The sequence below is a fragment of the Bactrocera neohumeralis genome, chromosome 6, assembly GCF_024586455.1.
Source record: "Bactrocera neohumeralis isolate Rockhampton chromosome 6, APGP_CSIRO_Bneo_wtdbg2-racon-allhic-juicebox.fasta_v2, whole genome shotgun sequence".
Taxonomy (NCBI): Eukaryota; Metazoa; Arthropoda; class Insecta; order Diptera; family Tephritidae; genus Bactrocera; species Bactrocera neohumeralis.
Window position 1 is genome coordinate 16,937,054 of NC_065923.1, and position 26,519 is coordinate 16,963,572.

At 37.0% G+C, this 26,519-nt stretch overlaps 2 protein-coding genes across 16 annotated transcripts in view; one reads left to right on the forward strand and one right to left on the reverse strand.

The window, feature by feature from the left end:
* LOC126763630 (supervillin) overlaps positions 1 to 26,519 on the forward strand; it is a 473,985-nt gene that overhangs the window by 371,949 nt on the left and 75,517 nt on the right. The window lies entirely within an intron of this gene.
* Positions 5,272 to 7,199, reverse strand: LOC126763654 (uncharacterized). Its single transcript, XM_050481367.1, has 2 exons — positions 6,570 to 7,199; positions 5,272 to 5,787 (listed from the first exon to the last, which is right to left on the reverse strand). The coding sequence occupies exons 1-2, from the start codon at positions 6,948 to 6,950 to the stop codon at positions 5,386 to 5,388; spliced, it is 783 nt and encodes a 260-aa protein (XP_050337324.1). The 5' UTR covers positions 6,951 to 7,199; the 3' UTR covers positions 5,272 to 5,385.

The following is a 26,519-nucleotide window of genomic DNA, read 5'->3' on the forward strand; positions in this document are numbered from 1 at the left end:
TTTGGCGGAAAATAAAAAATGCCTTTAAAATCTATGATTTTAAAAACAATTTTCTAGTTCAGACAAAACCTTTGTTAAAGGTGAATTTGTGAACTTCTCAATCGAACACGTAAGGTGTAGAATTTTTTATATTTCTGCATCAGGGCTCGTCCCATTGGACGTTTGGATCAAAAAGAAATTGCAAATTCAGATTTCTTGCAGCTAAAATTGTGCAAAATGTTTTCTGATATTCGAAAGAACTTTAAATTTCATTAAGTAATTATTGGTTTCTTAATTACTAATTGTTTATTAATTACAATTTTTATTTTACTTTTTCATTCTTAGAGACCCTTACTATTACTAGCCTAGGAAAAGTAGTATCATTTCACTATTAGGTTAGGTTAGCTTAATCTGGTAGGCCTATAAACCACGCATGCATCAGTTTTGGTCCTTTGCGATACCAATGGAGTTCAGTTGCTAGATCCATGAGGAGTAGTCATCCTTTAGGATGCCTGCGCTTGATGCGAATTTTAACATACTCTGTGGCCTACTTCTTATATCATACCGTGGAGACCTCAAATGCGTACAGCGTAGTTTTGCCAATTCGGAACAAGTGCACAAAAAATTCTCCATTGTTTCCCTGGTGCGCTGCCCATCACGTTCTTACAGTCTCTTCCATCGATTGCCAATAAGAATTTTGTGTACTTCCTATCTACCGTTTTGCACATGACTTTTGCAGTTTTGCACTCAGGTAGCTGGTTCCATCGGGTTTTGATTTTATTTACCATGCTTTACGTTTCAGATGTTAGCCGCACACCATTCTTGACAATCTCGTCCACTATTCCATTGCCCTCGATGCCTTTGTGGCCTGGCATCCAGTAGAAGTGAAGTTGCTTGCTCCTGGCAACACTTTCCACCGCTGCCCTGCTTCCTAAGACACTTCTGACTGACTTGCGATACGAGGTTATTACATTGATTGTACGAGTATAGGTGCAATAAAGGCCAGCTCCGTGGCTTTCGCAATAGCAAAGACCTCAGCTTGAAATATACTGCAGTGGTCCTGGCAACTTAAAAGGTTGCCTTATGTCTATCTCTGGACAGTATATTCCCACAACAATTCCATTCCTTTACGCCAGTCATCTTTTTCTATATTTACTTTAAACTTTCTTTCCTAGTTGAAAAGTCATGTTATCGGTGTTTGCCCAACCGTCATTACTCACCGAGCTATGCCCGAAGGTTCTTTAAGTAAATTCTCCTTCAGCCAGTTATCGACCCGCCTGTCCACCATACTACTGCACAATTGATCAGAATTGGTCAAACTATAGCTGTATAGCACCAGTGCATGAGAGAAGGTGAGAGCCCCCAGATTGTGCCGGGCATCTGCCTGTATGCATATAAATAATTAACTATTACTTGGTTTCATTTGCTACTTAAGTCGAAACCCTGAAAATATGTTATGTCTTACATAATTCCAAAAAGAAACATCAAATTGTGTCTATCATTGCTCCACATCTATCAAATTAGCTGATTATATTTCCAATTCACTTCGATGAAGATTAATATGCGTTTACGTGCGTTATATGGGTTCATAATTTGAATGTGCGTTTGCAATTGTTGTTGCTCTTCTAAGCTTTTAAGCTTCTTATTTTCTAATTTATATGTATAAGCATGTGTATTCTATATGTTGGCCATGAAATTATTTCGAGATGCCGAAGCAAAAATAACGATTTGGATCTTTAATTATTGGATAAATGTGGCGCTGCTTAGGCGCTGTCTTCTTAATTCTGATATCTTATTGTTTCCAATGTCGAAATTATCTGTTGGAATTAATAATAATCTTTATTTACTTTTTTATCATCCAATCTTACTATGACCATGTATTCTTCGTTTTTTTTTTGTTTAATTCTGACAACGATTTATAACTGATTGAGGAGCAGTTTGTTTGAAGGTTGATTGATTGATTTATTTAAAATGTGTAAAGACCTTAAAATCGCACAGTTGGCTGCTTCACACCAGCACTCATTTCGATATTAACGGAATTAATAGTCTGAAAAATGGGTCAATTTAGGTGCAGTTAATACTAAACGATATTTGACTAAGGGTAAAACAAAAATCCGTCTGGTATTGGTGTGTGTATAATAATTTGTAATTTTTTAAGAATGAAATATCATAATTAAAATTAATTATTCTCTATTGTCATTTGAAGGTTTATTTTCTAAAACGTCAGAAGCATTAAATGTGACCTTATACTACGTTCCGAGCGACACTTAATAATGAGATTTAGGCTGTTGAGTAGATTATCTCAATAATCTACTACTCGAAAACTCCCCTGTGACTCTTATTTAACGCTGACTGTTTGTTAGTAGGAAAATTTATCACATTAATACAAAAAATAAAATAAAAAAATTTCAAGTAAGTCAGTGGAAATGAAAATTATAAAAAAAAGAAGAGTAATGTGGAGTGAGGCTGCCGAAGCCGATCTAACAGGGTTGTGGCGAGAAAAAATCGGTTTGTCAAAAACAGCTGTTTTACAAATCACCAATGGCAGTGCAAATAATCTAGATTAGTGAGTAGAATAAATGTAGTCTAATTACTTAAATTTTTTGGCGAGAACATGTTATTAAAGGTGGTAGGACAGGTTTACAAGCGAATTAGTATACAAATTAGGCTAAGAGCTCACTTTTCTGTGAAACTCTATAACTCAGCAACGAAAGTGTATACCCTTTCTTACTGTTTATGTTTTCGATGGTGACAGTCGGTTTCAGACGTCATCTGATACCGATATCCATCAATGGATTTATTAAAAGAACATTTTGGTGAGCAGATAATTTCATGTTTTCGGCAACCAAGATCGTACGATATCATACCGTTAGTCTAAAGTCTAAGGACAATCCCGCTTCGATTTAGGCCTTGGAGCAAAACATCACGCGTGTCATACGCCAGTTACCAGCCGAAATGCTCGAACGAGTCATCGAAAATTGGACTCAACGGATGAACAATTTGAGACAATCGCGCCCAACATTTCAAAGAGATAATCTTCGAAAAATAAATGTCAAAGAATGCTCTTTCGAATGATAATAAACATTCTCCATTAAATTTGAAGTTTCCGTGATTTTTTTGTACCATTAAAGAAAGTTTAACGGGAACCTTTTTTTATTCTTCCACAGCGTTGAGTATACGTATGCGGGTCCATTATTCCTTAAATGATATGTTAATTTTATTATACTCTCGCAACAAAGTTGCTAAGGAGAAGTATTATAGTTTTGTTCACATAACGGTTGTTTGTAAGTCCTAAAACTAAAAGAGTCAGATATAGGGTTATATATACCAAAAAACTTGTATCAGGGTGACGCGTAGAGTTGAAATCCGATGTCTGTCTTTTCCGTCCGTCCGTCCGCAAGCTGTAGTTTGAGTAAAAATTGAGATATCATGATGAAATTTGGTACACGTATTTCTTGGTTCCATAAGAAGGTTAAGTTCGAAGATGGGCAAAATCGGCCACTTTGGCGGAAACCGAAAACCTATAAAGTGTCATAACTAAGCCATAAATAAAGATATTAAAGTGAAATTTGGCACAAAGGATCGCATTAGGAGGGGCATATTTGGGCGTAATTTTTTTGGAAAAGTGGGCGTGGCCCGCTCCCATCTTCGACTAAGTTTTTTGTACATATCTCGGAAACTACTATAGCTATGTCAACCAAACTCTATAGAGTCGTTTTCTTCAGGCATTTCCATATACAGTTCAAAAATGGAAGAAATCGGATAATAACCACGCCCACCTCCCATACTAAGGTTATGTTGAAATAACCCTGCGTAACCGACTAACAAAAAACGTCAGAAACACTAAATTTTACGGAAGAAATGCAGCTTCCGCCCAGGTTTTTTTAACAAATTGAAAATGGGTGTGGCGTCGCCCACTTATGGACCAAAAACCATATCTCAGGAACTATTTGACGGACTTCAATAAAATTCGATATATAATATTTTCTTAACACCCTGATGACATGTACGAAATATGGGTGAAATCGGTTCACAACCACGCCTTCTTCCAATATAACGCTATTTTGAATTCCATCTGATGCCTTCTCTGTATAATTTATACATTAGGAACCAATGATGATAGCGGAATAAAACTTTACACAAATACGGTATTTGAAAAATATGTAAATGACGGATAATGAAATCTCGATTATCACTTTATCATGCGAGAGTATAAATTGTTCGGTGACACCCGAACTTAGCTCTTCCTTACCTGTTTTTATTTTATTTTCTCCGCAATTCTCCTGATAAGCGGTAAAATTCTGAGCGGTTTTACTTAGATATACATATGTATGTATGTATATGTGGGTATGAACACAACGCTGAGCGCTTTCTTCTGCACGTGTTGTTCGGGTATTCCAAACAAACAAAAAAATAAAAAAAAAACAAAAAATAGAAAAGAATTGTTTTCAAATGTTATCACAAACCCGCTATGCAAAATATGCGCTGACGTCATTTTGTTGGCAAATATTTTCCTAACACATGCACCAAAGTTAACTTCCTCTCCGCTTGTTAGCACAACTCGATAACAATTTATTAAAAATATGTTTATCTAACAAAATATTTAATTTAATTTTTTTCCTCTTTTCTTTGCAGGTAAGTGACGCTAAACCAAAAAAAAAGGAAGATTATTTTCTTCGCCCAGAATTTTCGCTAGAAAATGGTGCAAAATGTGGCAGCTAAATTTTTAGTGTGAGTCAAAGTAAAAAAAAAATGTCGACATGCTTAGCTAATGATCCGAATATACATACGTATATATATATGTTTGCATAAAAAGTGACACGTGAGCAATAAATAAACACAGCTGAAAATTTCAAACGGAAATGCATAGATTATGCGGCCGACAGCCGTGACCAATGCAAGGGTTTGCTCCAACTAGACTGCGCTGGGGTGCGCGAAAGATGCAGCCGAGTCACGCGCTGCATTTACAAAAACAACTCGCATTTGCATTTGTCTTGTTAATTTGGAAAATATTTACACTTCTTGAACAAAGCGAGCTTATAATCCCTTTTTGTGCTGATTTGACAGTTCGTTGTGAAACAGGGTTGATTTTCCGTACGACACTTAACGAAGCTTTGAAGTGCACTTGACTGGATTTGTGTATTTTTGCAAACGTGCCGATATTGTATTACTGCGAAATTGGCGAAAATTGCTAACACACTCGGAGAAAAATTAGCAAAGGCTTAGAAAATTTTTTTAAAAATTTTTAAAAATTAAAAAAAAAAGACGACCAAAAACGAAAACAACAAACAATTAATTTTTCAACACATTTTTTCGTTTATTTCTTCCTTACAATCCTATTCGCTTAACCTCACTAGCTATTTGTTATTGTTTAACCGCCGAAGAATCCCTTGATTTTACCGGCGGTCAATTTAACAAGTTTAAAATCTGTGCTACTTGTTGTTGTATGTTTTGGGACTGCTCAGTGGTCGTTAGTTCATCGTAGACTGCGGATGGTGACGATGGTAACGTCGTCGGTGCTGGCGGTGGTGCTGGTGCCTCAGTGGTTGTCGTTGTTGTTGTGCTTGTGGAACTAGTCGTTGGTACTGTTGTTGTTGTGGTGGAACTTGTGGTTGGCTGCACCTGTCCATCCAGACAGGCCTGCAAGTAGTTATAGTTACTTGCAGTATCCGCCACATAACGGCGCTCAGCGCGTTGGCAACACTGCTGATGATGCAATTCGATGCGACGATAGCGCTCTTGCAACACGGTCGCATGTTCGGAGGCATTACCCGATATGCTGTATGTGGCCTTGGTATTCGCACTGCCCTGTGGATGAAAGAACATACATTTTTAGTAGAAATAATTTTAGTAAAAATTCTGTCGGAAAAGAAAAATATTTATCTCGGCGATATTGACTCTAGGTTCCAACTTTATATGCTGTACATCGATTGTGTATAAAAAAAACTTCCTTAATGAAGCTCCTAAAACTGTCAAATCTTCAGTAACCATAAAGGAACTCGTATTATTCTGTCAGTATCTCGTTTCGAGACGAAGTGCTAGTATTTACATATGAGTGACAGTAACAGGATGAATCAGTAGTGATAAACCAGTTAGATAACGAGCTTTTCACCTCTTTCCACGATTAGGATTTACCTCACTGTATGTAAATCGTTTTGCACTCGGAGTTCCCGCGGCTATATCAAATAGACTTCGGTTATGAAAAGTCGAAAAGAAATACCCGAAACTAACCGAAAATCTGTTTTATAAATTAAGACAATTTCTTGTCGGCTTTGGGAAGGCCAAATAATGATGCCATGAATATTGATTTCGGGCTCTGAATTTCAAAGAAAATCTTGCGCTGACCCATTTTCAAATTTATGGTTATCTTCTTCTTCTTCTTTATTGGCGTAGCCGAACTTACAACAGCATTAGGCTGTGTTGTCCTTTTCATTGGGGTGTTTTTTACGTTCCGGGTTCCAAACCCAGCACACAACTCTGGGGAGAGATTTAAGGCTATCACATTCAAATATTTTGAACTACCTTTTCCGACACTTATACTACCTTATTAAACTTTCCCAACTCTACAGCATATCTCTTAACATACTCACAATTTTCGTGTGACAGTTGAACAGTTCCAAAGTATTGTTGAGCTCATTACAAACGCGTAAGCTGCTGCATACCGCCTCGGCTGCATCCACAACTTCCTGCCGCTCTTTCGCCGAATCCCCATCAATTTGTTTGCGTTCCTCGCTCGCTTCGAGCAGGCATTGCTTGTAGTCCTGACCGTAAGCTTCGCTGATCGAATTTGAATGCCCGATGTAATCGGTGAAACACGCCACCGACACTTGCGGGTTCAGCGCCGTAAGTCGCGAGGTGAATAGCAGACGTGCCAAGCCTTGTTGGGATGCTAGTCCTGCGCTGTGCGGCAATTGTGACATGACCGGTTGCAGCGCGGCTGTCAGAAGTATTGCTATTGCCAATCTTAGCATGTTGTCTCGCTTCGCGTCGACGATTTTCGCGTAATTTCACTATATAATCGGCGCTAGTTGCCTTTAATGCGGTCACGTAGTACTCCAAGTCTGCGGCTTGTAATTAACTTTTCGTGCAATTATTCGTTTTATTCTCTCCGTGCGTCGAGTTGTTGCTCGTCGTTTGATTTTCGTAAAAATGTGTTGTTCGCTAAGCAGGAAGCTGGTTTTTTATATTGCTTAGTGGCTGTGAATTTTCGTAGCCTAACGCTTACTCATCTTATCAGGCGTTATCTGTGACAAAGAGTTGGTCAGTAAACAATGTGCTCTAATGTCTTCAAAGAGCAGACACTTCTTTGAGATTTGATTGTTTTAGCTCGCGCATCTCGTTATTTAACAACGAGGCTACAAGGGTGGTCTGAAAAAAAATTTTTTTGAAGTTCTATCCTCTTGTGTTAAAGGTAATGCAAATCTAAATATTTGTAATATTGTTGTAGGGCAGTTTTTAGGAATCTTGTCGAGTTCATCAAACATAGCAGAAATTTTTTATTGCAGGAGGAAAAATCGAAATCGATAATCCGCTAAACCTAACCTACTCCCATCTCATATTTCTCCCACGAAACGATCAAATTAAGTATTCTATGGCCTGATGTAAAACCACGTCTGTTCCTTTTTCGTAGACCTGACTATTGTTTAAACGACAACGTTCTTAAAATTTTCCTTCTCTACTGTCGAATTATCACTTGTTCTACTGTGTCCTCGGGTTTGATTAGAGAATGCTGCGTCCTAAAAAAATATAGCAGAATCGTATAGAAATCATTTATCTTTTTACCATTTAGTTTAGTAGAGAATAGTTAGAGTAGATTTCCTTTCCTTAGAATCTTTAGCCATTAAAACGGATGGCATAAAATGATGATCTTCCAGCAGGATAAATTCATTTGAGGTTCCCTTATATCTATATAATTGAACTGGTTGAGAACTATATTCTTATACCCTGAACCAGTTTTTGAGATATTGAGCAGAAATTTTGTACGCATCCGTTTCTCGCGAAAAAGCTGCTCCCTGAACCGGACCTCTATAGTTTTAGCTGCTATACAAACTGACAGTCCAAAATCAAGTCCTTTTATGGAAAACTTTTTTATCTGCAAGATATGGTCACATTATTGGAAATACCACCTTCAATCAGAATAAGTACATTTAATAAGAGAACAACGAACTCTTAACTGGAAAAGTTTTTAAGAATCCGAATTGAGAACGTCCTTATCTAATGGCCACTTTCTAATCCTCCCTCGTTTTTCATATTAATATGTACGTATAAGCGCTTCTTGTCTAAACTCTTATCTCCTTACGCCTTTGGTGATTTTTTTTACAACTTGTCATTGGTTTTGTTGTTATTTATTTGTTTGCCGTTACTCCGCAGATCTTTAGAATCGCGCCATTAGAATAACAACACTACACGATGTCGTGATAAACGTGCATAACTCTTTCTATAATATTTAGCATCATCGCGGAGATAAATCAAGTGTAATGAGGTCATCCCCAATTAGTTGAGTCTGTATTAATAGAAAATTAGTCGGCATTTGAAGATAATTTTTTGATTAAATAGGTGCGCAATAAATTAAAAAAAACAGTTATGTATCAAAGTACATATGATTAATAAAAGAATACACTTGTAAGCTGCCTTTGATTAATCAAACGTTGGAGACTAGTGAATCGAACAAACAACTGGCATAAATCAAGCAGTCTGGTATAATCAAATAGAGAGAGAGAACAACGAGCGGTTACACAAGTTGAGTGAGATTTTCAAATACTTGTATTCTCTCCTATTGGATTCACGTGCATAACATTATTGTCGCTTTTAGAAGAAAATTTTTCGAAAGAGCGTAGTTAGTGTAACGAAGCCGATTAATCATTCGATGTAAGCGGAACCTGAAAACGTGAATTTTTTGCGCAAATATTAGCATATTTACTTAAGTTACGGCTATAAAATGCCTCATGTCGGCGGTGGATTTTTTTTCACGTCTTTGTAAATATATTTATATAACATTTCGTTCACGAGATCCAGCGCTCACCAATATTTACAAAACTGCAGCAAAGAAAGTAAAACAATTTTTAGTTTTAGTCAATCTATATATAAGTACTTTTGTACACAAAAAGTATTAATGTTATTAATTTGTAGCGATAAGACTAGTTTTTCTGCGGAAAAATGGTCAACAAATAATTTTATCATAAAATATACAACAAAATCAACAAGCGGTTTAATAACAATGCTGACACTAACTTCTTGTTGAAATGTATGTGTTGTTCATAAACAAACAACAATGTCAAATTTTTGTATAAATTTTAAAAATAAATCATAGTGAAACGGTAAATTTTAGCTTCGGTAAACAAAGTGCGGCTATTTTTATCGATGATTCGCAGGGTCATAAATTTGTATAATAATTGTGGTGAAGAATTTCTTTTCTTCTCAAGATGATGCTCATTTGTTTAAACCGTCGATTTCGGACCGCTATAGCATATAGTTGCCCACAAACTGGCCGATCATAATCAAGTAAACAAGAAAATATTCTTTCTTTAACAAGACATCTACATTGTTTTATCAAATCTCAAGAAAAATTTCGATAGGAATGGAATTTATTCCATTTCGAGGTTATCTACTTTTTAACAAGTAAGGAAGGGCTAAGTTCGGGTGTCACCGAACATTTTATACTCTCGCACGATAAAGTGATAATCGAGATTTCATAATACGTCATTTACATATTTTTCAAATACCGTATTTTTGTAAAGTTTTATTCCGCTATCATCATTGGTTCCTAATGTTTATACTCGTATTATACAGAGAAGGCATCAGATGGAATTCAAAATAGCTTTATATTGGAAGAAGGCGTGGTTGCGAACCGATTTCACCCATATTTCGTACATGTCATCAGGGTGTTAAGAAAATATTATATACCGAATTTCATTGAAATCGGTCTAGTAGCTCCTGAGATATGGTTCTTGGTCCATAAGTGGGCGGCGCCACGCCCATTTTCAATTTTTAAAAAAAGCCTGGGTGCAGCTTCCTTCTGCCACTTCTTCCGTAAAATTTAGTGTTTCTGACGTTTTTTGTTAGTCGGTTATCGCACTTTTAGTGATTTTGAACATAACCTTTGTATGGGAGGTGGGCGTGGTTATTATCCGATTTCTTCCATTTTTGAACTGTACATGGAAATGCCTGAAGGAAACGACTCTGTAGACTGTGGTTGACATAGCTATAGTAGTTTCCGAGATATGTACAAAAAACTTAGTAGGGGGCGGGGCCACGCCCACTTTTCCAAAACAATTGCGTCCAAATATGCCCCTCCCTAATGCGATCCTTTGTGCCAAATTTCACTTTAATATCTTTATTTATGGCATAGTTATGACACTTTATAGGTTTTCGGTTTCCGCCATTTTGTGGGCGTGGCAGTTGGCCGATTTTGCCCATCTTCGAACTTAACCTTCTTATGGAGCCAAGGAATACGTGTACCAAGTTTCATCATGATATCTCAATTTTTACTCAAGTTACAGCTTGCACGGACGGACGGACAGACGGACGGACAGACAGACATCCAGGATTTCGACTCTACTCGTCGCCCTGATCACTTTGGTATATATAACCCTATATCTGACTCTTTTAGTTTTAGGACTTACAAACAACCGTTATGTGAACAAAACTATAATACTCTCGTTAGCAACATTGTTGCGAGAGTATAAAAAAAAAACACAGAAACTTTAAATTTAATTGGGAATCTTTATTATCATTCGAAAGAATTTTCTTTGGAATTTATTTGTGATTATCTCTTTCAAATGTTGACCGCGGCTACGTCTCAGTTGGTCCATCTGTTGAGTCCAATTTTCGATGACTTCGAATAACACATGTGATGTTTTGCTCCAAGGCCTGAATCGAAGCTGGATTCTTCGCATAGACTTTAGAATTTACATATCCTCACAGAAAAAAGTCTAACGGTGTGTTATCACGCGATCTTGGTGGCCAATCGACCGGCCCAAAACGTGAAATCATCTGCTCACCGAAGTGTTCTCTAAATAAATCCATTGATTGATGCAATGTGTGGAAAGTGGCGCCGTCATGTTAAAGCGAAATGTCGCCGAGATTACGAGCTTCAATTTCAGGCATCAAATAGTCGGTTATCATGGTACGATAACGGTCGTTATTGACAGTTACGTTCTCAGCGGCATCATTTTTGATGAAATATGGACCGATGATTCCACCAGCCCACAAACCACAACAAACCGTTTGTTTTTTCTGGATGAAATGGCAGCTCTTGAAACTCTGTAGGTTGCTCTTCGTCCCAAATGCAGCAATTTTGCTTGCTTACATACCCATTGAGCCAGAAATGGTCCACGTCGCTGAACGAAATTTTGGTCGAAAATGTCGGATCTTCTTGGAACATTTCAAGAGTCCATAGCGAGCGGCTTCAGTTCTTCACAAAGCTGTATTTTTTGTACGCTTCCAATATAAGATCTCGTGATAAAATGCGCCAAATCCTTCCGTACGTCAGTCTGAGTTGCTGCCAACGGCGGCACATCGATTCTTCACGGTATTCGTGTATACTCTCAGCGACGGCTGCTATATTTTCTTCACTATGTGCTGGACGTGGTCTATTCTGTCGAATATTATCCAATATTGAATTGTGGGTCTCAAGAAAAAAGTACATCTGCTTGTATCACCCTTTATGTCATGAAAATTTTCGAAAATTTATATGGAATCGAAGCTGTAATACTTACTTAACTCCTATCATCCTCATAAATCTATGCTAATTTGTTAGGTAGCTAGAGTTCTTAGTAAATTAATTATGGTTTGTGTCTTTGCTCAATTTGTCATAACAGGGTTGGTTTCGGACTGCGTACCAACATTTCGACTGTGTAAATCAATTTGCGCCACATTAGTGCTAATTACTGTTTAATCTACTTTTAGCCACCCTCTAAAAACTTCATAATAGCTGCTTACATGGCAAGCAAAAAATGTAGGAAAGAGCAAATAATGACAAAAACTTTATAAAGCAAAAATCACCACCAAAATCCGTGCAACATATTTTCAATAAAAAATATTAAGCAAATTAACGGCATAGTCGTCAGTGCCAGCTGACGCCTGGCAAGCCCCTTTGTTGCCATATTTCTACATATAAACTCCCTTGTTGCCACAGATGGCACCTTAAACTGTCGGTATTACTCATACATATTGATATAGATATATATATATGCATCGTAGAATTCCCTGTTGAAATCCTTAAATGAAATGTTAACATAGTTTGTGGCATGCAACGTATCATATCCCGTTTGTTGCTACATGCCCCATAGCCAGCAATTTCATTATGAAACGCACAAGGAAGTGTGAGTGCTTTGATATCAACACAAAGCGCAGCAGTGAAAGCCAACGAAGGCATAAAGAAACCAATGCCCTCTGCAGAAAGGATGTACTATATAAATTTCTAAAGCGCCAACAGGGAAATGAATAAAGGAAGGATCCACGCAGACAGCAGACAATGTTACGAATATCAAAAGTCAAAAGTATCATTTATTAAAGCCGCCTGAAGTTGGGGTAACTGGCGGTCGAACGTTGCCTTGGCTGAATTCGAAGAGAAAACACAACAAATGCAACTGTTGGGGTTGTTATGCTCTTACCACTTACTCACTTTGGGGTGTTAGTGGCGTCTATGCAGCCGGAAAACCAAATGTATGTTTCCTTTGTATACTTTCCGGTACACAAACATTATACGGAGAATCAGTGGAAGCGTAAAACTTTTACAACCGGCGGCCAGCCGGCATTTTCCGTATTCCGAAGGTCGATAATATAAACAAACAAGAGAAAATAAGCGAAGTATGAGCGTAAGTGAATGAAAGTGATGAGGAAACTCCGGGCCAGACAATGCAGTCAGTCAAAGTGAAGGGGGAGCGCTAAGAGGGCACGCTGAACTCCAACGACCGAATGGCTGTTGTAGACGCAGACTTTGGTGTAGACGAAATTTGAGGGTGGCTGTTAACTGAAGCAGAAACTTGCAAGCTTCATAAAACGGTGAGAGTGAGCTAGTCAACGGGAGTAGGGAAAATTAAGTGAGTAATAATTGAGCTTAAAGACATTGTAATGATGCTTTTATGAAAATTATGAAAGAAAATCGATCGCTGATGATTTTTACAGTAATTTGAAAAGTGTTGTAATTGTAGCGGTTTGTTCCTTGATTTATCGAAGTCGCATTCCTTTTTTCCTGTAATTTTGAAAAGTGTTGCCTACAATTAGGCGGTTTTTTCTATGCAATTCTTGATTTATCGAAGTCGCACTCCTCTTAGTGCCATAAAATACTATCCATGTCAGCTGGAAACCAGTTTTTGAAAATATTGTGACTCCAGTTATCATAGTTTGGGTTATAGGAGCTCAACTTTTGAAAATATCTACTAACAAATAAATGATAAATCTGATAATCCTTCAATAAATTGACAATTAAATTTAATTTTTTGCTTAAAAAAGTTTTGAAGCAAGTTTTATATGCCACGCTTCAATACTCACGGATATAATTGATTACAAATATGACTTTCAATATTCTGATTTTTTTGTTCACTTGTCATAATCCATTAATGCCCTTTTTGTCATGCATCACGGCGTAATCATTATATGAAAATTAAATTACTTAAATAACCGGTTACATAAGCGTTATCCGATATTATTGCTACTGTCTTTAATTTGTGTGGCTGACTGAGCTGAAGTGCCTGATGATTGGCTGCTTGACGTGCTGTATGATTGACGAATATATGTTATAGTGCTTGCTGTGCGATGCGATTTGACATTATGACGAGTGAAGCCACAAATTTTTCGTATCATTTACAATTTGCTGAATTTAATACGATTAAAATTAATTAAGCTTGATTTTATAAATATCAACAAACAATCAATACATTTGTGACAACTGAATGACAACTAAGGTGGCAAAATAATGACTTTGTATAACAATATAAATAACAATATGCCTTCAAATTTGCATATATGTATGTATGTATGTATTTCAATCACATTGAGTGACAGCTGAACAAAATATGGTTTAGTAAAAAGTGTGCTATGCCTAAAAGGTTAAAACTGTGATACTGATCATGTGACGTAGTTGATGAATTCGGTTTTTAATGATAGAACACAGGGCAACAGAACTATAATACCTCGGTGCATGTCTTATAACATAAAAAGGCATACAAAGATTTGCATCTAAATTTTGATCTGCCAGTTTATATTGTAGCTATATGCTTTAGTTGTCCGAGCTGAACCATTTTTTTTTTTTAATTTGTAGATTTGCTTTGAAAAATAATATTATGCCAAATTTCATAAAGATATCTTGTCAAATAAAAAAGTTTTCTGGGGTCACATGGCAGTATGCCTCAGTTGGGGATTACGTTAAATGAGTATGGCAGCTATATGCCCTAGTTTCAAAATATTCTCTACCGGCAATTACGACAAATGAGACTTTTGCTTCTGATTAGTGTGAAAAAGATCTGCAAATGATCGAAAATCCGCTTTATTGAATTTCAAAATATTCTCTACTAGGATCTATATCCTTTTGCATGCATTTGAATAAATTTTTTGCTTCGACTTTTGCCACTTTGATTGAGGACACACTGATTGGCTCAAAAGCACAACGGATCTATCATCCAAAACATTTTGAACACGTCAACCGCTTTTGAACGCATCAACTCCACATTCGACTCTTCTTTTGTGTGCTCATAAATTCAATTCCACAAAGATACGTCTTCGGCGGTTTTCCTTTTTTCTTGAAAGACAACTGGCAAAAAAATGGTTGTGAACCACTGAGAATTTACTGTTCTGCATTCTTCTAGTGGTATGGTTGCGATATGTCCAGTTGTTCAAAAAAAAAAAACAGGCAACCATTTGCTTGGAAGTGCTTCGTGCTTGAACAGCCTTTGTTGGATTCGGCTCATCTTGAAACACGCATACAGTCGATTGATCTTTACTTTCAGCCTTACTTTTCATCATCGGTCACGATTTCATAGACGTGTTTCGAAGCACCGCTATCGTTTTTTTATTGATATTTCTCGATCAATTGACACGAGCCTTTTTTTCTGACCGATCGACAAATTGTGTGGGCTCCAACGTGAACAAATATTTTTTACAGTCAAATGGGGATGTAATATTGATTGTATGCTGGTTACACTAATGAATGTAGTTGTCTCTATCTGACGATAGGCCATGACAATCTGGCGATATAGTTTGCGCACAGAATCAATATTTTCCGGAAGAACAACTGATTTTGTACGAACTTAACGGAATCCGTTTGGAGTGATCTACGACCTCGATTGAATTCACATACATATCGATTAACACTCGATTTGATGTACATAGCTTCATCGCCAAAAATTGAATTGAGCTCAATGGTGCACTGTTGCTGAGTTAATCCACGTCGAAAGTTGTGAAAAATAATTGAGAAAAAATGTTCACGATTTATTTCAATTTTTTGGCCGAGATGAATATTTCAAGTTACTGTAAACAACACACAAAAAGAAATTCGACGAAGTCACTAAGGTCTAAAAACTCCCGAGGCTTAAAACGAATGATGGAAAATTAGAGTACCCCAAGATTTTTTTTAATCGCGCTTAAATTGCGTCCTTTCATTCCTCCATTGACTTACTCTTATTTAAAAGTTTTACTACTTTAATCTTACACAATTATTCTCCACACATGACAAATTACTACAAAGCAAATAGTTTGTAATTTACGCGCATTTCTCACAATTTCCCAAACGTCAGCAGTCAACAGTGTGACTCAACAAATTCTACGTCGTCTGACGGTCATAGGCCTTCGAGCGATTCCCAGCGAGCACCCACTTTAATGACAAATGTGACATGCCACCTCTCGCCGGTTAAGCTCGAACGGTTGGTGTGTTTGTAAGTCAAGACAAGAACGTGTGTGACACAACATAAATCAGAATTGGATTGAGGGGAGAGACAGACCGACAGACAGACAACAAAGCCAAGACTGTCTTTCGAGTAATTTTTTGTGATTTTTTACTTGTTGTTGCTGCACTTGTTTCTTTCACTTCTTAAGCGCTATTTCTATCGTATACTTACGAGTGTACTTGATGATTTTATTTTCCATTCGCCACTGTGGTAACCAGTCTACAGTGGTTGCTTACTGCCAACTTGTCTTGACTTAGGTTAATTGACCGCAAGACTTCTTAGACGCAGCACACAGGTTTAAAGTGTTCGTGGGTATATGTACATATATTCTATATCGAGAGTAAGTATGTGCATAGTGGTAATGAAATGTTGAACGTTTATGATGTGTGTATGTATGTATGTATGTATGTAGGGTTGTTTGAGACTTCGAGTTCCAGAAGTAGTATTTATGGCAGCAGCTGAGCTTGCGTAGTTTTAAGGGGTTTACTACGACTCAGATACATATATATATATATATATATGTATGCATGTATGTACGTATACATGTATGTATGTATATTTGTAATATAATTACTCGTAGTAATTGTGACACTAGCTCTCCGCTGGAGTACATTCAACTGTCACCGCCGCAGTCTTGCTCAGCTGTTTTCTGATTTGTGAGAGCGCCGCTGAAGACAGTTGCACACGCTTTGCGTGGAATTACGAAAAAACCTGAAAAATAACTAAGTTACATTTAATTTCATTGTCAGCCGGCTATAATTACTGCATTACTGTTATACTGTAAAGTAATGTAATGCTTTTCTTGCGGTAATCAAGCTTGTTCGCCTTGATTTTTCTTATAATATACGCTATTTCGTACTAATGCGGGCAGAAATACCTACACATACATATGTGTCTATATATTTTATAGAAAAGTAAATATGTACATATACATATATTATATAATCATATTAATTTCTATAGAAAATTTTTTTTCAGAAATTTTAAATTAAGAACACACACCTTCAATTTGCTTAACCAATTATCATTCTCATATATATATTTATGTACATAGATATGTACATACACTTACATACATATGTATATAGGCATGTCTGCAGGTTGTTTCAAAAAAATGCAAGACTGAAATTCTGCTAATGATTTTTTCAACCTTGAGCTGCGCCGTTAGCAATAATCAATTTCCTATTTCCATTCAAAAAATAAAGAAATAATGAAACAAAAATGCTGCAATTAAGCAAAAGTGGTAAATTACTTAATGATTCCCTTTCTAATTACTATTTGATATTTATACTGCAAATTAGTTAATTTTATTATTAATTTTTATTTTATTTTATTTTTTTTAACTTAAAAGCAGCAATGTTGTTTATTTATATACCAAATTCGAAAGCTAATTTGAAAGTAAACGAAATATTTTAGGTTTTATCGTTATTATTAAGTATATTTGGAGTTGTGTAGCTATTGTTATTGTTTTTGTTGTTGTTGTAGTGTGACAAAATATTCCTTGAGTATATAATATTTGTATATTACTGGCGACTTGACAGACCTTCGCCTCGGAGCTATTTCGGTTACAGAGAACCAACTGTCGTGAAAACGGATTTTGATTGTATATTTCCGGCAGGATAATTTTCTGGTAGAGTATGGCGTAAGTTTTCATATAGGTTATAGTAAATCAGTTACTGTGCCCTGAACTAAGCATATAGCTGTCATACAAACTGACCGATCAAAATCAAGTTCTGGTATGGAAACTTTTTTATTTATGAAGGAAATTCCAGAAACCAAAGTGAACGTTCTTTTCTTGTTTTAAACTAATTCATTTGACCCGATATCAGCGTTTCTTCGTTTTCTACCTTTGTGCTTATACGAACTATGTACCAAATAAATATGTTTCAACATTTCATTTTACTATTACAAGTTAGGCAGCTTAGAAAGTTTAACCACTATCTCAAACAGTTTGTAAAGCTTGTGCTATCCTAAAGCAGCTCGGGTTCAAAACCTGTAATAAGTCAACCAAAATATTCTACAGACTTTCGAAGGATCCACATTAAATGAAAAAATGAAATTACACAACTTTCTAGATGGATTAACTCAGCGACAGCGCATCATTGAACTTAATTAAATTTTTGGCGATGAAGCTACATCATAGCCCAGTGTTAATCGATGGTATGTATGTGAATTCAATCGAGGTCGTATATCACTCCAAGAGGGATTTCGTGAAAGTCGTCTAAAATCAGTTGTTCTTCCGGAAAATATTGACGCTGTACAGTAGTTTGTAGAGATCTGTGGTCTGTTAATAAGCATTTTGATTCAAAGCACAGTGGTAAAATTTTCACTCTCTAGTGTCGAAAGCACTATCATGTTGTCATCTATTCCAATCTTTGCTAAAGTGATGTCAGTAAAACACTAAAGCAGCTGATATTTCGAACTATTTTTACTGTTGTTTCGAAAGTCATGCGATGACTTAGTACGTCTAAGTGTGAAAATTCAAATAATATTTGCTGACCAAACAACCACCTACCTTTGCGTCATGAAGATTTACCTAATTTCATTAACCCTGTTTTTCATTCAAATTATATTATATTAGAGTTATGTACAATAAAAGCAGCCGGAAACACTGCAACATCTTCCGAATGAAGTTATCGTTCCCGCTTTTTGGAGTATTCAATTTTTTTTTTGTTTTTTAATTTCCACGCTACCAAACAAGCGCGCAAAACCGTTAAATAAGCCACACCTTGAACTTGAATTTGCTGACATGTTACGAAACAAAGACTAGCTTAGCGTCACAAATCTGTCTTACACTATGAGTTGTATTTATTTTTCTGCTACAAGTACATGACTTAATACTTGTACATATGTATTTTTAAAAATTTGCTTTGCGAGTATTAGGTAAATACATTTAAATTTCAAGGTCGGCTAAATCTCAGAGATTTGAAGTTCAAATCTGAAAGCAAATGGAGGCTTTCTTATAGAAGAAAAAGATTACTTCTGTATTAATATTTATGAATTTTTACCAAAAAATCTTTTGAGTTTTAGTAAGGAGAGAGGAATTGCTGGAAAACTGTTGTGGATCGATATAATGATTGAAACAAGTTCGAACTTGGAACCTTTCTCGATAAACTTTCACACCTATTCTCAAAAAATTACCAAATTTCTTCAATAAATAATTCTGTGATTTATTCTTCTGGGTCGGGTCAGTTCGAAAAATTCTTCAGTTTTTTGAAATAACGATCTGAAGCTTTGCACACGTTCTTTCCACCCCAGGAAGCTGCTCATTTGTGGGAACTGCCGATATCGGACCACTATAGCTTATAGTTGCCATACAAGCTGTCTAATCAGAATCAAGTTCTTGTATGGAAAACTTTTTATTTGACAAAATATATTAACCAAATTTGGCACGAATTATGTTCCAAGACAGTGCTACCATCTCCGAACATATGGGACATATCGAACCATAAAGCATATAGCTGTCATGCAAATTGAACGATCAAAATCAAGCTCTTTTATACAAAAAACGGATTTTATTGAACAAAGCTTGACTTGGATAATTGTTCAAAGCAATGGCCTAACCAAAACTGCTACCAGATTTCTATATTATTATATTTTTTTTCTCTCTACATATGTATGTCACTCTGTAATATTTCACCTTTTCAAATTCACTTACTCAAACTCTAAAGTTTGCACAAAATCACTTGAGTCTTTCGAGTGCCAATTATGGATCCCAATAGTGCACTCTTGATTTTAGTGCGCTCTCATAACTAATTGCCTACAAAAGTCAACATTGAAATAGGCCTTGGCAGTTGATCTTTGTACCACATCTTCTTCGGCCAAGCTCATTTCGTTGCGCGCATTCATCTTCACCAGCCAATAACAAATCAAAAGGCAATCAAGTCGGGCTTTGTAAGCGAAGCGCAAGCTTAGCAAATGAAAAATAAATAATAGGAACGCAAAGCACACTCTGCTAAAACATAGATACTGCAAAGCAAAGGTGTGCGCGCGAATGGCAAAAGCCGCAGGCGAAAGAAACGCAACGCTGTGCTGCGCCGTGTGGATGAGTCGTGATCGTGGGAATTCGCCAAGCGGCGGCTTAAGTTTCCGATGCACAGCTGAGACTCTTTAATTGCCACAATGAATGAATGGCAATACATTTGTGTATGTGTGTGCAAGTGTGTGCGTGAATGAGGTGTGTGCAATGCTTGGTAATATGCGTGGCAGCCGCAATGCGTTGACACTGGCTGACATTGAAAAGATAAACGCGCAGACGCGTGAGCGATGCGCCGTCTTCGCTTCAACTCTTGCTCACTTGCGATTTCAACAGCAATTGCAGCAATATGCGTAGCAATTACAAAAGCGATGGCGTTGATGATGCTGCACAAAGCCACAAAACGCTCGCTGACTATCGTTGGCTTTGTTGGCAACAGCGTGACAACAATGAATTGACAGCAAAAGTAATTGCTGCTGAGCTGAGGCTGCTTTGAGTCGAGTTTTTGCTCTCAAGCAATTGTCTGTTCACTTATTTTTAGCTCAGTTAAACGACTAGTTGCTATCTATTTGCTTTATTCGTTTTCTATAAAAATTATATTTAGTTTTTGAAATGTTTTTGAAATTGTTTCTAAATGGTTTGAGATGATAGGCTCAGAATTAATTAGACCCATACTATATGTAGAAAGAGAGCTGTATCATTCTAAAAATAAGATGTCGAAGTGCTCTAAGAACTCTAAACAGAACGATTTTTCCAGTCTTCGAAACACTTTTCATAAGCACTTTTTGTAGTGGCCTTCAGCTGCTTCAGCAAATTTTCGTTCTTCTCTTCGATGGACCGAAAACGGGTTCCATTCCGATGATTTTTGTCTCGTTTACATGTCAAGCTCATAAACCTATGACTCATCGGCAGTTATAATGCTTTCCATGAATGTGGGATCGGAATTAGGACGATCAAGCATGTCCAAAGATAACTGTTTACGGTATTCTTTTTGTGAAAAACTGAGCTTTATCGGAACGAGTCGAGCCATGAACGCGTTTCATACCTAAAATATCCACCAAAATCGGGCGAAAGAATTCGCGAGAGATGTCGAGCTGTCTTGCTTATTTACACTCCTTTCTTCTCCACTTATTTAGACAAATATCGAGGTACCAGCCAGTATCTGTGCTAGACGGTAGCAAATCCGGATTGCTTAATTTGGCATTGAACGGACAGCTTTACCTCTTCAACTGAGCTTTGTCTTTTTGTCGCAACTCTTGAGGATTTCTTTTTCTAATGTTCTTGTTGGTTAGCTGTTACAGTTATATTCTTTTCAGTAGATAGGAATTACGACGCTTCTCCGCATACCTTGCTTTTGTTGGGTAACCGACTTAAAGCTAGCCCATTTTTTGGCAGATGCACTATCAGCAACCTCACTTTTGCCATCTATCCCCCGCTGCTTTGTAGAGACTCTGCTTGCCAGGCTTGGTTCGGCTGCCGCTGATGTTGTTGCCTTCCTGGAGCTGGACTTAGCTACAGCTACAGTACTAATGCTAGCCTTTGTACTTACATATATTAAGCTTAGCTTCTGTCTATGTGCTGGCTGTCTTAGAGCTCGTTGAGCACACTTCCCTCTTCTTGGAACAATTAGTTCCTCTTGGCTTCTTTGTGAGGATGTCGAAATCTTTTGAGGTTTATTATTTTGCTTAATTTGGTGCATCTATTGGACCAACGAGTGTAAAGGAAAGTAGGTCTACTTTGCGCATATCTAAGTTCCGTTTGAGACTGGGCTATTTAAGGGTACGGGTCGCGTGGCACATAGTCTATCAACTCCTTTTTTTTACCCTCTGACATGCTAAGACTTCATATTTGAAAGCTGTGTTATACAGAAGCAACAAACACCCAACAATAAGGTTAAACCTGAACTTGATATGTACCTTCCTACTACAACATGGGCGACCTGTTTCCAGTCAGTTTTTGCCACAGTCGTGGTATCTAATACCAGTGGACTGCTTCGCAGCGGGTTCAGCGAGGGATTTTTGCCGGCCATCTACATATATGCCATCTACATTTAGTAATTATATTACTCTATGCCTAAATATACGTAAATATTCTACTAATTCGGGACATAAAAGATAGTCACATCTAACGAAGTGGATCATCTGGGTTTTAAAAATCGTAGGCTTTCAGTGTTTATATTATATTTTATTGGTTCCGGTGTTGGCTTTTGGCCCAAAAATCGTAATTTTGTTTCCAAAAGCCTCAACAATGAATTAGATGTGAAAATCATTTGGTTCTTTGACTTCTTAATGCATAGATAATTCCTTTTGACCGAACAAAACTCCATGAGCTACATCAATCCCGAAATTGAGAAAATTTGATGGTTGTAACTTTCATTATGCTGATCCATGCCATCGTTTAAAATGTTGTTTTAAATTATGTCTCTATATTTTTCTTTTTTTTGCTGATTTTTATGACCATTACTTGTTTTGCTTTTTCTTCTTCACCAGTTTATTTTGACTCACGTCATTTAACATCTCTCAAGATTTATATTTCATTTTGCCGCGTTTTTTCTCTTTTTGCTGCCTTGTTTTCAATCATTTTTTTTTACACTTTGCTTTTTGGTTGGCTTTATGCTTTATTTTTGCCCAGCTTCGACTGACTTTTATTGCTGATATATTGTGCTGCATCACGTCAAGCACTTGAACTGCAAAACCGCAACTGATATTAAGCGCGTTTTCTCGTTTATTATGTTTACTCATGCGTAGTTTACGGTGTCTTGTTGTTGTTGTACGTGTAGTCATTTGTGAGCGTTTGACTTTTCGGTTTGATTTCTGCTTTTGACGCTGCGCTGTGAACTCGTCACGCTCACGCATGCTTACCAACTGCTGGGCCAACTTTTGGCTTTTGGTTTATTGGTCAAATGCCATTTTCGAAATTTATGTTTTTGGAAGTGAGGCACTTTGAACTAAAGGTCTGTAAAACCTTAGAAGAAATTCATTATTCGCATTTAAAGTTTTGTCGTGTAATTTTTATTGTTTATTTATTATTTTAATGTTTCTTTATGTTTTATTTCTTGCGGTTTGTGTTTTGTATTATTTACTTTTAACTTATGTTATTTACACTTTTTATTACAGTTTTTTCTTTACGCTGTCGTTTCGCTTAATTCAATTACACTTTTAAGCATGTGTCGGGGTTTTCCAAGCTGCAACGTGATTTATGTCTTCGTTGCGCTTTCAATTATTTGCAAATTTCACATAATCTGTTGAGTTATTACTGAGCTCTTAGGTTTCGTTACATTATCTGAATTTTAAGTGACCCTAACCCAGTTTTGAATATTCTTTGTTTGTGCAAATGTTGCGAGGATATCTAAATTTTATTATACCCTGAAGAGGTTATATTAAGTTTGCCACGAAGTTTTTAACACTATTAGGAAACGTCGAAGACCTTATAGAATATATGTATGTATATATACTGATTGAAAAGTCCTTTTTTAGCAAAATTCATTGATTTTTCTATTTAACAAAGTTTTCTTCAAGGGTAGTACTCTGCTTATAGCGACGCTCCAACTTTTAAATACCATTTTTATAGTACGATTTGTCCTTTACTTCAAATAGGTCTCAGTTTCGGCGATCACCACTTCATTCAACCAGTGAGCATTCTTTTGAAATCAGAGAACCGGTAATAGTCACTGTCGGTCAGATCTTAAGAGTACGGTGAATGCGGAAGCTTAATCACTGACTTGTGACACGGTGCAATGCCTCGGTGAAACAGCAAGGTAGTCAATAAAAATTATTCCATGCGCATTCCAAAATACAGACGCCATAACCCTGCCAGTCAACTTTTGCATTTTTCCACGTTTTGAAGCTGGTTCATCGTGTGCAGTCCACTCGGTTGACTGTCGATTGGACTTCGGTGTGAAATGATGGAGCCTTGTTTCATCCATTGGCTTTGTTACGCTTGAACATCTCCAAACACTGCTCCGAATTATCAACCCGTCGTTGTTTTTTGTTAAAAGTGAGCTCGCGGGGCACCCGCTTTGCATAGATCTTTCTCATACCGAAATAATCGTAAATGATTTGCTGTACACATTCAGTTGATATTTTCAGAGTTCTATCTCAAATAATTTCGCTTTACGGTCATCCAAACTAATTTTGTGGACATTTTAGATGTTTTCGTCCGTGACAGCCTATTTAGGGCGTCCGCCGCTTTCATCGTCCTCCATTTCGCCTCGTTCAAACTTACTTAACCTTTTGAAGGTTGGGGCTAACTAAAAAACATATGGACCTAATTCTAGTAGCGCCATCTATGTGGCAGGCCGGGGTCTTCTCAATTGATTTGTTATGTAAATGACCAACGTCACGAGCTAAATCGATTTAGCCATGTCCGTCTGTTCCTCTATCGCGAATTATTTCTTCAGTTTTGAGATATTGATCTGAAATTCAATCGTATTTATGTGGTAAGCTCGGACATTGGAATGATCTATAACTTAGGCATCGAACAATTAACTTCTTTACAATTTTCCATTTTCGTGCTAAGGTTCTGATAGCTTTGTTTAGGAAGCATAACATTCTTGGCCTTCTGTGTTGCAAGAGGGATGTCTAAGGTTTCTGAAATTGTAACCGCGATGAGATCAGGTTAGACGTCTAACCGCTGAGTCTTTCTATAAAATTAATGAGAAAGTCAAATTGTCATCCTTATTTTTGGCTTTTAAAACGATTGCTTTTATTTGGATTAAGTTTCAATGTTTCGACCACGAGCATTTTTTCGACAAAAAAAGTTAATTTTTGAAATAAAATTTTTTCCACAAAACCTGGTAAACAACTTTGCCTACAAGAGTACATATAAATGTCTCTTCACTTTTAGTAGCTAAATCCAAGCACCAATCTCAACTGAGTGCCCCATGTGGCAAGCCAATGTCATTAATACCCTTCAATTACAACGCTTTAGGTCCGCACACACGGTCACACCGAGTTACAGGCCAAGCAAAGCAAAGCAAGTATTATCCTATCCGTCTGACAATCAACGCTCGTTGCCATTACTCATTATTCATTCATGCATTTTCCGTGTACTTCTGGTACTTCTGCAATCAGCGCAGAAGATTTCACTACACAGCACAGCGAATGTAACGTGGAATTAAGCAGCTCGAGGGAAAAATAAAAAATCAAGCTCCATTCCAGAGCGGAATTAAAGAGTCGTTGCGAAGGGTACTGAGTTCGGCGTCACTGCTTGTGTTATCGGGCACACCTTCTCGGAAAAGATGTAGGAAAAAGCGAAGCTTAATGAACAAAAAATACGCAAAGAAGTTCCCATAACAACAACAGCAACAACTGTAGATTAACGCTGAAGAGCTGGAAAGCTATGCGCGCCATTGACTAGCCAGCGGTTAGTGGCCGGCCAATAATGGGTCGTTAAAGGGTCGAGGCAGCAGGGAGTGGTGGTAGTGAGTGTGTCGGGAGGTAGATTGTCGTTGCAACTGCAAGGTAGATAGTGAGCAGCAATGAACTTCGCTTACTATGTGTGTCTCCATAGCGCTGAATCGCTGTTCGTTTGCCGCCTGATTGCACAACTGTTGTTAGCAGTAAGTCTGGTAATGATATCATTGTACAACTACAAGGGTCCATACTCACATGCATAAGCAGTTATTTACATGCATTGCACCCAATTGCGTGCGAGGATGCAGCTTATTTTGCATATCAGTTATCACTGAGTGTTTGTTGTGATTTTTTTTTCAATTTACTTAATTTTTTTTGGTGGCCTTTAGTTTATTACTTTAAGCATGCAAAGTGAACAGCTTTTTGCTAACTAGCCTTTCTGAACCCTTTATTAAAGTGCAACTTTGGTATTCGCATTTGATGGAATTAAGTATTTTTTAATATTTATGTCGTTATCTCGATTAAATTTTGAATGAGTCATAAGCTAAAATTTCGACCCTCGATCTCCAAAGTTTTGAATAAGAAGTAGCCTCTCGATAAGAAAATCAAAGCGAGGAATAAATAAATGAACTGAAAAATACTCTCTCAATAGCCAATAGTATTTTGGAGAGGGTAAGGGAGAAGTTCTATCATATACTAAGTATCGAATCAGTGTCGAGTCTTTTAATATTTTGTAGATATGTGTCCAGAATCTCCCCTACTGTAAAGGTTTGCTGAAACAGCCCAAAATTGATATCATTGGTCTCCGGAAAAATTCGATAATTTTTTGGATTCTCTGCATTAAAAGATTTATGCTGAAGAACTCCTATCAGACATCTAGGTTTTTTATTGGGTAAGAACATCATAAACTACATTGACGATAGCATTTTATTTCTTCAGTTCCAAAATTATTCTATTACGATTACCTATGTTGTTCAGTACCCCAATCCACAATTATTATTCTTTGGACCATATGGCTAGTACGAGTATATGGTACGAAGTTCATGTAAGGCCTTTGACTAAAGTAGCGAAATATTTTATTCGATATCAGCGCCTTCTAAATCCCCTGCCTTACTAAACTTACTTCGCAATGTCTATTTATTACTTTCTTTTTGAATGTTTATAAAGTAACCTTAGAAATTCTCGTCCCTATTGGCAAAAAACTGGAACGCAAGCTTCTCTTGAGGTGAATCTTTCAATAGTAAAATCATTCGCCACAGTCAAGAGCAAGTGCCAGATCCGAACTATACATCATATAAACCTCCCAACCAAGAGCTTCTGGCGAGC